Genomic DNA, 16,304 nt, shown 5'->3' with positions numbered 1-16,304 from the left:
TATTCTCACCTTAAGATAATTTTTCTAGGTTAAGTCATCTGCTGACTTTTTATGTAACAAAATAAAGCCATTTAGGGTGACGTAGTTCGATTTCGCCCATTATTAGAGCTAGGAAGCAAACCTATGACATAGAAAAGTAGCAAGCATTGTACAATAAGTAAGTTGTTTTAAATAATTTAAATTTTGATAGTGCCGTACTCCTACAGAACTTAGATTAAATTAAGATACTTAAGTTGAGAAAACAAAAAACGCTTATTTGGGTGGCTCAAGTCATCGGCTGGCGTCTTTGGAAAAGAAGCAGGGAGCGTAGGGCCAAAAACCGAACTAAGTCAGCCTAATTCTCCTTAGTTTCTCTACGAAGAAGCCAGCCGATGACATAAGTCAGGCAAAAAGCGTTTTATGTATTCTAACATTTAGTTATAAAACTATTCTGATATAAAAATTAATTCAAAATAAATTCCTCCTTAGCTATTTAATAATAATTAAATGCCTGCAAGCCTGCAAAATCCATATCATTTCCAAACAAAAACTACATATTTTCTCACACAATATTTGATTATTTTTCCGAACGACGGAACCAAAAAATCGTTCCATTTTATAAAGCCATCTAAAAATAGCATTATTTGCTAATTTTTCAATTTTTATTTCATTTCAAAACACACATCTGGTTCATTAACAAAAATTATAAAAAAAAAAACAAACCATGAAGGCAGATCAACTTTCTGGCATCTAAAATAGGCAACAAACAAATGTGTTTTTATTTTGCAAAACATTTGAAAATATTTTTTTGTTTTTTTGGTACCAAAAAATCACACATTTCATGTTGGCCGCCTTGATAGGAAAACATAAAAGAAAAAAATAACATCAAAAAATCGTGAACCGGTAAAAATGAATTCGAAAAAAACACCTACACCGTTTTTTCTATTCATCACCTCAAGCCATCGAAGTAAGAAACCTGAATGAATGCCAATGCCATAATTGACTTGCGTAGTAATAATAGAGTATGACAGGGCTGCATTGAGAGTATGCTTCTTCTTATTCTTGTTATTCATGTATTTCTATGAATGAACGTAGCATAACGTCATATGTAGAAGTGGAAACATTTTTAGAGGGAAGTAGAAAAAGTAGGAAAAAAAGCGTGGGTCAAAAGTGGCATTGATCTTGCCATATCATTAACACCTGCTCAGCTTGGTTATATTTCTTTCAATGGCCATAAAAAAATGTTGCTGTAAAAATGAAAAAGAAAAAATACCAACAACGGAGGCGGATAAAAGAGCGGTATATTTTTGAAAAAAAAAAAAAGAACAGAGATAAATGAAGTTGGAATTTTGTTAAGAATGAAAAAAAGAGTAGTTTATGATGCTATAACAACCAACAGACCGCAGGTGCCGTATGTCCCGATTTTGCTAATTTGAACAATAAATTGCATTCGAGAGCCACAGACAAATCAGGGGCATTGTTTTTGGGAGAAGAAGACACTGGGGGAGACTTTAAAGGTGAGAGTACATAAAAGGCTTTTTTAACTGGCTTAAGTCATCGGCTGGCTACTGCGTAGATGAAAAATTCGAAAAGAACTATCCTTAAGCGGAAAAAGAACTATCCTTAACAAACTTCCAATAAGCAGAGCTCTTTAGGTGCAGATACTTAAGAAGACTTAAGGTGAGAATACATAAAACGCTTTTTTGACTGGCTTAAGGTGGGCATACATAAAGCGCTAATTTGACTGGTTTAAGTCATCGGCTGGCTTTTTCGTAGAGGAAGAAAGAAATTTTAGGTTGACTTAGTTCTATTTAAATAAAACGCTTTTTTGGCTGACTTCTTTGTAGAGTAACAAAGGAGTTTTAGGTTGACTTAGTTCGATTTTGGCCCTATGCTCTACGGCTGACCTCTTTGGCAAGTAAACACGATCGTTATGTTTGTTTACAAACTGCTGGACAACGAATGTTTTCTCATTGGAGAATACCAAATTCGGCAGTTCACCACTTTCGGCCAAGCGAAGCAACTCTTTCGCTCTTTTGAGTCTATTTTCTTTCTCTTTCTGTGGCGATGTATGTTCTTGCACTTTTTGGAATTTCAATGGCTTTACCCCGAGTTCATTTTTCAATATTTGCCGAATGGAATATTGCGAAATGTTCGGCACACGATCCAATTTTCGACCACTGCGACGGGGTTTCGATCAAGTCGCTTTCTTACTTATTGAACCATTTCTGCTACTGTTGCTGTTCTTCCGTCCACTTCGATTTACATAAAACGCTTTTTTGGCTGGCTACTTCGTAGAGGAACAAAGAAGTTTTAGGTTGACTTAGTTCGATTTTGGCCCTACGCTTCCTTGTTCTTTTCCGAAAATGCCAGCCGATGACTTAAGCCAGTCAAAACAGCGTTTTATGTATTTTCACCGTTAAGTCATCGGATGGCATCTTCGGAACAGAACAAGGGAGCGTAGGGCCAAAATCGAACTAAGTCAACCTAAAACTACTTTGTTCCTCTACGAAGAGGCCAGCCAAAAAAGTATTCTCACCTTTATTACTGGCTGAAGTCATCGGCTTGCTTTTTTTATTAGTTGATTTGTTATCGAAATGCATTTGAAATACTCTCTCTCTTCCTCTCTCTCTCTCTCGTAAATTTAAATTTATTTGATATTTAAAACATTTCCATTAAAATTTGACACCCCTGGCAATTTTTCATTGCCCCAATGGGAGACACAAACACACACACATCACACATACAAAATGTATCTAACAAGTGCTCTTTGGGTGCTTATGTTGGGCGCCATTCTGGTGATTAATGATGATTGGCTTATAATTGGTACACTGGCAAATCTTGTATATCATAAAACAGTAGTGGCAGTGGGTCTGTTCGAATGACAGCCCCTAATTCATATCCCAGCGGATGAGACAATAAAATAGAGATTTTTTAAAAATTCAAATAAAAAATTGACGGATTTTAGATGAATTAATGAGATGGCTACTGGGTAGTAAGGATTGATCGGACAAAGTCGCATTTTAATGTTATTCTTAATAAGATCTGTTAAGGATGGAACTTGACTCCTACACTCATCACAAGTGTAAAGGGGAGAATACATAAAAAGCCTTTTTTGAATGGCATAAGTCATCGGCTGGCTTCTTTGTAGAGGAGCAAAGAGTTTTAGGTTGACTTAGTTCGATTTTGGTCCTAGGCTCCATTGCTCATTTGCGAAGAAGCCAGACGATGACTTAAGTTAGTCAAAAAAAAAAGCGTTCTGTGTATTCTCACCTTAACTAAACATAGGTTAGTCGACATTTATGTTCTTTATTTATGATAACCCGAAATAAACACGAACAATAAATACTCTAAATGCATTGATAATATTTTTTTTCTAATTGGTATATGGTCGCCATAATGCTCTGTGTCCGGCAATAAAATCCATTGTTTATCTAAAACGCAGACATGTACCTGCAACCTTAAGGTGAAAATACATAAAATGCTTTTTGAGCGGCTAAAGTCATCGGCTAGCTTCTTCGGAAAAGAACAAAGGAGCAAAAAGCCAAAATCGAACTAAGTCACCCTAAAACTCCTTTGTTCTTTTCCCAAGATGCCAGCCAATGACATAAGCCAGTCAAAAAAGCGGGAAAGGGAAACTGTTTTCAATCAAATTAAATTTGAAATGAACAAATAATTTACAAAAATTAAAAACTTACCTGCTGGGCAACAGGATCTAAAATGCTTTCTATAGTTTTCGTGTGAAAAACTGGCATTTTGTTGTTCTCTCTTCAGTTACGCGCTCTCGTAAAACTGTAATTCTTCTTCTTCTTCTTAATCCAATGTCTTACTTAAAATTCTAATTTGTTTACGGAGTTGAGTGTAAAAATTTCGTTTCGCAATGTAGGCAATATTGTGGCTAATTTAGGAGGGGGAATTCAATGTTTGTGTGTGTTTTCGGGGGGGAATTTTTGTTTCGCTTCAAAAAATCAAAAATAAAATGGCTTCCTAAAATAAAACAAGGGGTGAACATTGAAGGTGAGATTTAGTTTTTTTTTTTGTTAAAAATAATTTATTTATGTCTAACAGTTTTTTTTGAAGTTTCAATATTGTTGTTGATATTACGATTTTTTTGTTTATTTTTTTTATTTCTCAGACGAAGTTGCATCATCTTTGCCATTACGTTATGATCAGCATTTAGTATTTTCTTCACAATTTTTGTTTAAATTTGGAATTGTTATTGTTTATTTGTTTTGTTTATAAATCTTGTTTTTTTCTTTCACAAACGCCATTATTTTTTTTATATTTTTTCTTTCTCTCTCTCTGTCTGCCACACAAATGCTGCTCTGCCACATAACTGATGTTGTTTGCCTGTTTCTCTTTGGTTCCATCTCCCTCTCTCTCTCAAATTTAATTGGAAAGAGCACACATTGTGTTGTTATTATCTCCATCGCCGTGATTTGCTAATTTGTATAAATTTAAGAAATTATGTCAGCTGTTAGTTGTGCGAGTTTTTTTTTTGTTTGTGAAAAATTAAATTTAGCAAAAAAGTATTTGTTTATATGGCAGACTTAATGCTATTTTTGCTATTTTTTCTTGGGAAACAAATTAAATTAGTTTCAATAAAGCAATTTATTATTTATAGGAGCATATGAAATACAGTGTTAACAAAAAGTGTTCACACAATTGAAATATAGATTTCAATTATCAAATATGAATTTAATTAATCATCCGATAATATCGATAGAAAAAAAAACAATCAATCAATCTATAAAGCACCGAATTTGCGAAATACCTAGACTATAGAAAAAAAAAACAATGAATGGTTCCTTCTTTAAACTACTTTCAGAAAAATAAAGGTAAAGGTGAGAGAACATAAAACGCCTTTCTGACTGTCTTAAGTCATTGGCTAGGTTCTTCGCAAAAGAACAAAGGAGCGAATGGACAAAATCGAACTAAGTCAACCTAAAACTCCTTTGTTCCTCTACGAAGAAGCCAGCCGATGCAAAAATGTAGCAGTTAACAATAAATCCTAATTACCTCACCATTCTATAATTCATCCATCCATGGCATTCAATGACATTCATAAAGGGCAGAGCCGTGTCATTTCTATGACCAACATTCAAGCATTGCAAGTTAATTCAATGGAATGACACAGAACACCCACTCGAACTTTGAAGTGCTGCTACTGGGAATTTCAATGACGCAGAGAATTTGTCATAAATAAAATTTAATTATTACGGATGATATTTGGTTCTCCCCTCAAATGCGAAACTTGAGAAAAAAAATCGGTGAATAATGTAGCTAAAATCATCAAAATACCGAATATAGGGAGCTGCCGTTATATGGGGCCTATACGAAGTAGTGGACATGCACAGACAATTTTCTGTCTTAGGCTGTAGTATCCATTATGAACTTCAAATACCAAATTTGAAACAATTCCGTTGAATAATATCGCTACAATCATCAAAATACCGAATATCGGGAGGTACCGTTGTATGAGGGCTATACGAAGACGTGGGCCTGTACAGATAATTTTCTCTCATAGGCTGTAGTATCCATTACGAGCTTCAAATACCAAATTTGAAACAAATCCGGTGAATAATGTCGCTAAAATCATCAAAATATCGAATATCGGGAGGTACCGTTATATGGGGGCTATATGAAGAAGTGGGCCTGTATAGATAATTTTCTGTCAGAGGTTGAAGTATTCATTACGAACTTCAAATACCAAATTTGAAACAAATCCGGTGAATAGTGTCGCTAAAATCATCAAAATACCGAATATCGGGAGGTACCGTTATATGGGGGCTATACGAAGCCGTGGACATGTAAAGACAATTTTCTGTCTCAGGCTGTAGTATCCATTACGAATTTCAAATACCAAATTTGAAACATTTTCGGTGAATAGTGTCGCTAAAATCATCAAAATACCGAATATCGGGAAGTACCGTTATATGGGGGCTATATGAAAACATAGACCTGAAAAGACAATTTTCTGTCATAGGCTGTAGTATCCATTGCGAACTTCAAATACCAAATTTGAAACAAATCCGGTGAATAATGTCGCTAAAATCATCAAAATACCGAATATCGGGAGGTACCGTTATATGGGGGCTATACGAAGCCGTGGACATGTAAAGACAATTTTCTCTCTCAGCCTGTAGTATCCATTACGAATTTCAAATACCAAATTTGAAACATTTTCGGTGAATAGTGTCGCTAAAATCATCAAAATACCGAATATCGGGAAGTACCGTTATATGGGGGCTATATGAAAACATAGACCTGAAAAGACAATTTTCTGTCATAGGCTGTAGTATCCATTGCGAACTTCAAATACCAAATTTGAAACATTTTCGGTGAATAATGAAGCTAAAATCATCAAAATACCGAATATCGGGAGGTACCGTTATATGGGGGCTATATGAAAACGTGGACATTAAAAGACAATTTTCTGCCTTAGGCTGTAGTATCCATTACGAACTTCAAATACCAAATTTGAAGCAAATCCGGTGAATTATGTCGCTAAAATCATCAAAATACCGAATATCAGGAGGTACCCTTATATGGGGGCTATACGAAGATCTGAGCCTGCATAGACAATTTTCTGTCACAGGCTGTAGTATCCATTTCGAGCTTCAAATACCAAATTTGAAACAAATCCGGTGAAGAATGTCGCTAAAATCATCAAAATATCGAATATCGGGAGATACCGTTATATTGGGGCTATATGAAAACGTAGACCTGAAAAAACATTTTTCTGTCATAGGTTGAAGTATCCATTACGAACTTCAAATACCAAATTTGAAACAAATCCGGTGAATAGTGTCCCCAAAAATCATCAAAATACCGAATATAGGGAGGTACTATTATATGGGGGCTATATGAAAACGTAGACCTGCATAGACAATTTTCTGCCTTAGGCTGTAGTATCCATTACGAACTTCAAATACCAAATTTGAAACAATTCCGGTGAATAATGTCGCTAAAATCATCAAAATGCCGAATATGTGGAGGTACTATTATATGGGGGCTATATGAAAACGTGGACATTAAATGACAATTTTCTGTCATAGGTTGAAGTATCCATTACGAACTTCAAATACCAAATTTGAAACATTTCCAGTGAATAATGTCGCTAAAATCATCAAAATACCGAATATCGGGGGGTACCGTTATATGGGGGCTATATGAAAACGTAGATCTGAAAAAACAATTTTCTATCATAGGCTGTAGTATCCATTAAGGACTACAAATACCAATTTTGAAACATTTCCGATAAATAATGTCGCCAAAAATCATCAAAATACCGAATATCGGGAGGTACTATTATATGGGGACTATACCAAAACGTGGACCTACATGGGCCATTTTCGATACCAAATGTTCTGCAGTCATTATATACATTTGTGTAAAATTTTACCAACCTTCTTCAATTCGTTCGGAAGCTAGAGTGATTTCCACAGACGGCCGGACATGGCTAAAACGACATAGAATTTTATGCTGATGAAGATTATATATACTTTCGCGGGGCTTAAAATGTATATTTCGAGGTGTTACAAACGGAATGATAAACCTAATATACCTCCATATTATGGTAGAGGGTATAAAAATGCAACCCTCAACATTTTGTGAATTCTTTTCTTTTTTGAATTGCAAATCTCCTCTCGACCCCAGCCATTGTATGACCCTCATCGAAAAAGAAAGGAGGGTCTCTATAAAACCCAATCTGTTTTTCCCGCTCAAAATCTTTCTACTTTGCCCGTGTGTACGCAAATATTAATTTGTGCTATTGCCCAGCCCTAAATATGGGCTAGCTATGGAATGTATGAACCGTAAATATAAACAATTTTGTAACAATTGCAGTGCAGTTCCGATATTTTACGAGCAACGTCGCCGTCGACATCTGACTATTGTTTGAAAGTGAAAAATAAATTGAAATGGTGCAGACAAAGACAAGCAACCAACGCCAGCTACCAGGCAGACTATTACAATGTCTGGTGCTGGAAATGACAACCATGCCATGACAGCAATAATGCACTTATAATTAATTATGCAATTTATTTAAATTGAATACTAAGCTGAAAATTCCACGGGGACGGGGGAGGATGAAATGGAAATTTGATTAAAAATTAAAAAAAAAAAAAAAAAAAAATAAAAAAAAACTATTTCCTAATTGCATTGAAAACTTATTATTTTTAATGAAAAAAAAAATTCAATTTCAAGGGGTATAAAGGGTTTCAAAATTATTTTCAAAACCAGATTCTTGAATGCCAATATTGAAACAAGTAAAATTGTATCATTCGGTTTTGTCGACAGATATATACGCCCAGCCTTGAGTTATGATTATTCAAACTGTTGACCCTTTATGGGCGAGGTTCCGTTGGAGCCGTTGGCCAATATTGAGCAATTCTTAACTGACCCAAGACTGATAAAAATATTACAACCTACCAGATTTGGACTATATCGACTACTTCCTATATTTTAAACATATAAGAGATATGGGCAAATTTTTGGAAAATGTGGAAATGTGCGTGAGGTAACAAATATAGCGGACCGAAGTATTCCATTTTCATACTTTATTTGTACACAGATAAAAATATTGGTATGTGCAAAATATGTAGGAAATCGAATATAAGTTTTGAAAATTATGAGCCTTTGTAGGTGAGGTACCAGAAGTGGTTGGCAGATAGCTATCTATCTTCACAATAGATTTTGGTTTGGATATATAAAATTTGAAGAGAGTTGGGTTCTCATTTCGCGTTTTGTTTTTCTAAAATTTAAACCTACTATGGGGGAGGTACAAGAAGGAGTTCGCCGATATATTCCATTTTCACAGCAGATCTTGTGTTAGTAAAAATAATGGCATGTGGGAAATATGAAGAAAACCAGATACTTATTTCGAATTTTATAATCGTTTTTGGTTATTCAAAACTTTGACCATTTGTGGGGGAGGTACCAGAAGGAGTGGTCCGATCTCTACCATATTTATAAGAGATCTTGTGTTTATGGAAATATTGTGGTATATCAAGTCTGAATGGAATCGGATATTAATTTCGTGTTTTATACACTTCATAAATATTCAAAATTTTGACCATTTGTGGGGGAGGTACCAGAAGGAGTTCGCCGATATATTCCATTTTCACACCAGACCTTTAGTTAATAAAAATATTGTGATGTTTGAAATTTGAAGACAGGCGGATGCATATTTTGGATTTTATGATCGTTTTGGTTATTCAAAACTTTGACCCTTTGTGGGGGAGGTACCAGAAGGAATGGTCGGATCTGCACCATCTTTATAACAGATCTTGAGTTAATGGAAATATTGGGGTCTGCCGAGTTTGAATGGAATCGGATGTTACTTTCGTGTTTTATGAACTTAATGTTTATTCAAAATTTTGACCCTTTGAGAGGGAGGTACCAGAAGGAGTGGGCCGATATATTCCATTTTCACACCAGACCTTGGGTTCCTAAAAATATTGAGATGTGTGAAATTTGAAGAGAACCCCGATGCTTATTTCGGATTTAATAATAGTTTTTAATTGTTCGAAACTTTGACGCTTTGTGGGGGAGGTACCAGAAGGAATGGTCCGATCTCCAGCATCTTTATAACAGATCTTGTGTTAATGGAAATATTGAGATGTGGCAAGTCTGAATGGAATCGGATGTTAATTTCGTGTTTTATACGCTTTATGAATATTCCAAAATTTGACCCTTTGTGGGGGAGGTACTTGATGGAGTGGTGCGATTTCGTCCATTTTCGCACCTGACCTAGCACTGATGAAAATATTAGTATTCGCAAAGTTAAAGCAACATCGGATTACACTTTCTTTTTCTGTGCAGTAAAAGATTTTTTTTGGACCGATATTTGTCATCTTCGAACTCGATCTAAGTTTGATCATAATACTACAATGTACCAAGTTTGGATCAAATCGGATACTTCCTTCGAGAGTTATTGCGCACACCAGCCAGCCAGACAGACAGGTCGGACGGTCGAATGGACGGAGAAGGATGAACTATGCCCACCAGAGGCTTTTTCGAATGTAAGAAGAAAAATTGCCGCATGTAAAACTGCTTATCTATAAACAAGTTATGGGGGCTATAATAACTTTAGGTGAGAATACATAAGGGTGCTGCAGAGCCAGGAAGCCGTGGTTTAAGGTGGGAATACATAAAGTGCTTATTTGGCTGAGTTTTAGGTTGACTTAGTTAGATTTAGGCCCTAGGCTCCTTTGTTCATTTCCGAAGAAGCCAGTCGATGACTTAAGCCAGCCAAATAAGCACTTTATGTATTCCCACCTTAAATCATGGCTTCCTGGCACTGCAGAAATATCACATCGGACCAGATTTTATTTAGAAATTTTTGAATAATTTGGGTTAAGGTGAGAATAAATAAAACGCTTTTCTGACTGGCTTAAGTCATGGGCTGGCTTCTTCGTAGAACAAAAAATGAGTTTTAGGTTGACTTAGTTTGATTTTGGCCCTAGGCTCCTTTGTTCATTTCCGAAGAAGCCAGTCGATGACTTAACCCAGCCAAATAAGCACTTTATGTATTCTCACCTTTAGTTTTTGTGTAAGAGCTGTTGACCGTAATTTATTATTCTTTGGCGAATTTTCTTTTCTCTTCTCAACTTCCATTTCTTAACCCCCCCCCCCAAGACTCCTTGAATCATTTGAGTATAAATGACAATTCATAAACTCTAAGACAGTTCCTAGAATAACAACATTAGCAAAAAATGATATATACCCTCTCTAGTCATATGGCTGAGGGTATAAAAACCTGAAGTTGTATTTCGTGTTGCATGCAACCGCATTTCATTAGAAGAGAACACAAAAAAAAAACAAAAAAAAAAAATGGAGAAATATTTCATCTCTTTTTCAGCTGAACAAATCTACCGCACCATTGATTATGAATGAATCATTTCTGGTCTCCCTTCTCACACCGTATATTTTGGAAGTTCCCTCCAAGTTGCTTAGGGGCTAAAAGCTCCGCGTCATGGGAAAAAATGATTCGCTGGAAATTTTCCCCGATAACAGTTAGTCATTCTTGTGTGAGGGGATATTCCCCCCCCTTCCTTTTCTCTCACTCTCTCTCCCTCTCACACACATATATATCTCTTCTGACCCCCTGGCATGAAAAGAGCCATTTAGGGCTATACTACCACTGCATGTGGTGATGGCATAATCGAACATTAGTATAAAAAACATTTGTTATTCTTCTACACCTGATTCATAGTGGCGAGGGGTGGGGAGATTCCTTTTTAAAGTCCTGCAATATATTTTCGAGAAATACAGTGGTTCCATGGGCATAAAAAAATATAAGGACTGAAATATCTTGGAGAAAATTGAAAGGAAATTGTTAGGAAACCCAGTGAAGTGAGGAGGCACTTCAAAAAAAAAAAAAAGAAAAAAAAAAAAAAGACTAAAATAAAAAAACAGGTCAAAATAAAATAAAAACGCTTCGTTGACTGGCTTAAGTCATCGGCTGGCTTCTTCGTAGAGAAAGGAATTTTAGGTTGACTTAGGTCGATTTTGGCCCTACGCTCCTTTGTTCTTTTCCGACGAAGCCAGCCAATAACTTAAGCCAGTGCAAAAAGGCGTTCTATGTATTCTCACCTTAATGTAGTTTACGAAATAGAATGCAAAGGTTATACAGAAGAACAGTGTGACAGAGTTTATATTGGGGCAATAAGGCTAAGCTTAAACACAGGAATAAGGGTGGAAATACATAAAGCGCAGATTTGGTTGGCTCAAGTCATCGTCTGGGTTCTTCGGAAATGAACAAGAGAGCCTTGGGCTAAAATCGAACTACGTCAACCTATTTGGTTGGTTTAAGTCATCGGCTGGCTTCTACGTAGATAAACAAAGGAGTTTTAGGTTGACGTAGTTCGATTTTGGGCCTAGATTCCTTTGTTCATTTCCGAAGAAGCCAGCCGATGACTTAAGCCAGCCAGATAAGCGCTTTATGTATTCCCACCTTTACAGAACATAATGCAGGCATACAAAAAGGAAAAAGCACAAACAGCTTTGGCACAATGCTGCATTGAAAAACACCGCACAGCTGATCTTGTAAACGTCAAGATAGGACAAAGAGAAACAAGAGAATAAAATATATACATTAGAGAGCTTCAGAATACAAAAAAAAAAAGAGGAATAAACAGAAAGGAGGACATAGACAAACCTATACACGATAGTAAATTTTTAATCCGTTTCAGGACATTTGGAGATGATCTAGCGATGTCCATTCGTCCGTCCGACCGTCTGTCTAACTGGCTGGTGCGACAACGACGACTCTCGAAGGGAGTATCCGATTTGGTTCAAACTTGGCACATCGTAATATTATTGTCAAACTTAGGTCGAGTTCGGAGATGGGCAATATCGGTCCACTCCTTCTGGTACCTCCCCCCACAAAATGTCAACATTTTCAAAGAAAATAATTTACTGCACAGCAAGAGAAAGGGTGATCCGATTTTGCTTCAACTTTGCGAATCTTAATATTTGCATAAGTGTTAAGTCAGGGCCGAAAATGGACCAAATCGTTCCACTCCATCAAGTACCTCCCCTACGAAGGGCCAAAATTTTGAATAAATATAATTCTTATAAAATGTGATGTAAGTGTCCGATTATCTTCAAATTACACAGATCACAATACTTTTATTAACTCAAGGTCTGCTGTGAAGATGGAATATATTAGTCGACTCCTTCTGGTACCTCTCCCACAAAGGGTCAAAATTTTCAGTATCCATGATGCTCATAAAACACGAAATTAACATCCGATTCCATTCAGTCTTGGCACATCTCAATATTTCTACCAACACAAGATCTGTTATGAAGATGGTGCAGATCAGACCATTACTTCTGGTACTTCCTCCACAAAGGGTTAAAATTTTGAATATTCATGAAGCTCATAAAACACGAAATTGACATTCGATTACATTCAGTCTTAGCACATCTCAATATTTCCATTAACACCAGATCTGTTATAAAGATGGCAGAGATCGGACCATTCCTTCTGGTACCTCTCCCACAAAGGGTCAAAGTTTCGAATAACCGAAACTATTATTAAAGCCGAAATAAGCGTCCGATTCTCTTCAAATTACACATATCACAATATCTTTATTAAGCCAAGGTCTGATGTGAAAATGGAGTATATCGGTCCACTCCTTCTGTTATCTCCCCCACAAAGGGTCAAAATTTCGAATATTCATGAAGCTCCTAAAACGCGAAATTAACATCCGATTTCATTCAAACTTCGTATATCTCAATATTTCCATCAACACCAGATTTGTTATAAAGATGGTAGAGATCGAACCATTTTTTCTGGTACCTCCCCCACAAAGGGTCAAAGTTTCGAAAAACCAAAACAATCGTAAAATTCAAAATAAGCATCCGGTTCTCTTCAAATTACACACATCATGATATTTTTTTTAAATCAAGGTCTGGAGTGAAAATGGGATATATCGGTCCACTCCTTCTGGTATCTCGAATATCGAATATCCACGAAGCTCCTAAAACTCGAAATTAACATCCGATTCCATTCAGACTTGGTACATCTCAATATTTCCATCAACACCAGATTTGTTATAAAGATGGTAGAGATCGAACCATTTCTTCTGGTACCTCCCCCACAAAGGTTCAAAGTTTCGAAAAACCAAAACAATCATAAAATCCGAAATAAGCATTCGGTTCTCTTCAGATTACACACATCATGACATTTTTTTTTAAATCAAGGTCTGGTGTGAAAATGGTATATACCGACCCATTTCTTCTGGTACTTCCCGATATGAATATGGAATTTAGCGGAATTTATGATTTCGCAGAAAATTGGTTATAAATGTTCGATTTTCTTTAAATTTTGCACATGCCAATGGTGGGCCGATATTTCCCATCTCAGGTCTCGATCTAAGTTTTATAATAGTACTACGAAGTAGTAAGTTTAGATCAAATCGGATACTCCCTTCGAGAGTTATCGTGCGCACCAGCCTGACAGACGGACGAAAGAATGAACATTGCTAGATCGACTCCAAATATCCTGAAACGGATATGGTTCAAAGAGACCTAGGGTCTAAAGCCGTTATTTCGATGAGGTACGTTTTGTCCCTATCAAATGATATAGCCATATGGCGGAGAGTATAAGTAGAGTTCGAAAAACTTATTTCAAAATTATGAGAGATTTGTTGAAAACATTTTTGAAAATTTTAACGGCTTTGAAAAATTTATTTTTTAAAGTTCTGGTAATTTTCGAAATAATATTTTTCGCCAAATCCCTCTCTTGTCCCACTGTTCGGAACGCTAAGACAATGAATAAAATTCTGTAATTTCCTTTCATGTTTTTCTTTACCATTTAGGCCACATCTTAACTAACACCCAATTTACGGGTATTGGATGTTTGTCTTGGGAAACATTAGAAAATCCAAACAAAAGATCTGCTTCTTTGTGGAAAACACACATTTTTTTTTTGCATAAAAACAAAGAGAAGACGCCAAGGGAGGAACAAAGGCGAAAAATGGCCAACAAAAAAAAAATGTTCGTTGTCTGAGAAGCTCATGTAAAATTAATTTTCGGGCAGAGAAATAGTGGCGCGGGTTGGTAAAGGAATAAATGAAAGTGAAACCATTCCATTTATGGGTGTGTGGAATATATGGAGGGAACCGACGAAAGGTGAATGAAAAACAAATACCAAAATCGGCTAAAAACAAAACCGAAAGTTATTAATAACCTCCCGGGTGGGTGAGTCATGTGGGGAGACACAATATTTTTGTTACCAATTTGAGAGAGAGAGAGGGCCGCTCGGGAGAGTTGGTGGATGGTAGATAGGCAATAGGCTTAACAATGTGTCACCGTTTTAAACAAATGTTTTGATTGGGTTATTATTTCTTCATTTAGGGAGCTTCGTGTGGCCTTGTTTGTTTGCCGGGGTGGGGAGGGTTGTTAAGAGATTTGAAATCAAATTCTTTGGGGATTTTTATCATTTCTTTTGGTAGCAATGTATGTTTATTCTCATGAATGACTGTGCGACTTTTAAGATTGAGGTTGGGCTAATAAAATAATTCGCTGGAAAGGATTTTCAGTATTTGTTTGGTTTTAGCTAATTTGAAAAAGAAATGGTAAGGCTATAAGGGGATTGTTTAGGAAATATTAGGGCAAATTTGAAAGACCAAATCAGGAAGATGAATATCCAACCATGGCTTGTGGGGAAAACATATTTTGTTAATACCCTGCACCGTTTGGAAAGATTTTGGAAATTTAAAAAAAAATCGTTAAAATTATAAACTTTTAAAAATACCGGGTCTACACGAAGACTTGGGCCTACACAGATATTTTTCTGTCTTAGGCTATAGCATCCATTACGAACTTCAAATACCAAATTTAAAACATTTCCGATGAAAAATGACGCTAAAATCATCAAAATACCGAAAATAGGGAGGTATCGTTATATGGGGGCTATACGAAGACATGGGCCTACACAGACAATTTTCTGTCATAGGCTGTAGTATCCATTACGAACTTCAAATACCAAATTTGAAATAATTCCGGTGAATAATGTCGCTAAAATCACCAAAATACCGAATATCGGGAGGTACACTTATATGGGGCCTATACGAGGACATGGGCTGCACAGACAATTTTCTGTCATAGATTGTAGTTCCCATTACGAACTTCAAATACCAGATTTGAAACAATTCCGGTGAATAATGTCGCTAAAATCATCAAAATACGGAATTTCAGGAGGTACCCTTAAATGGAGGCTATACGAAGACGTAGACCTGCTTGGACAATTTTCTGTCACAGGTTGTAGTACCTATTATGAACTTCAAATACAAAATTTCAAACAACTCCGGTGGATGATGTCTCTTAAATCATCGAAATACCGAATATCGGGAGGTACCATTATGTGGGGGCTATACCAAGACCTGGACCTGCACCGACAATTTTTTGTCATAGGCTGTGGTATCCATTACGGACATCAAATACCAAATTTGAAACAATTCGGGTGAATAATGTCGCTAAAATCATCAAAATACCGAATATCGGGAGGTACTGATATATGGGGGATATACGAAGACATGGACCTGCATACGCAATTTTTTGTCACAGGCTGTAGTTCCCACTACGAACTTCAAAGACCAAATTTGAAATATTTCCGGTGAATAATGTAGCTAAAATCGTCAACATTTCGAATATCGAGAGGTACCGTTATATGGGGGCTATACGAAGACGTGGACCTGCATAGACAATTTTCTATCACAGGCTGTATACGAAGATCTGCATAGACAATTTTCTGTCATAGGCTGTAGTATCCGTTACGAACTTCAAATACCAAATTTGAAACAATTCCAGTG

The 16,304-nt window shown here is 36.3% G+C and overlaps 1 protein-coding gene across 1 annotated transcript in view; it reads right to left on the bottom strand.

Moving 5' to 3' along the window:
- LOC131802317 (vinculin) overlaps nt 1-16,304 on the bottom strand; it is a 39,742-nt gene that overhangs the window by 10,700 nt on the left and 12,738 nt on the right. The window contains exon 2 of the mRNA XM_059122382.1: nt 3,678-3,966. Within this exon, the coding sequence (XP_058978365.1) occupies nt 3,678-3,734 (57 nt within the window). The 5' untranslated portion in view covers nt 3,735-3,966. The remainder of the gene's footprint in view (nt 1-3,677; nt 3,967-16,304) is intronic.

Source organism: Musca domestica, unplaced genomic scaffold (genome assembly GCF_030504385.1).
Source record: "Musca domestica strain aabys unplaced genomic scaffold, Musca_domestica.polishedcontigs.V.1.1 20, whole genome shotgun sequence".
NCBI lineage: Eukaryota > Metazoa > Arthropoda > Insecta > Diptera > Muscidae > Musca > Musca domestica.
This window is presented reverse-complemented; position numbering and strand designations above follow the sequence as displayed.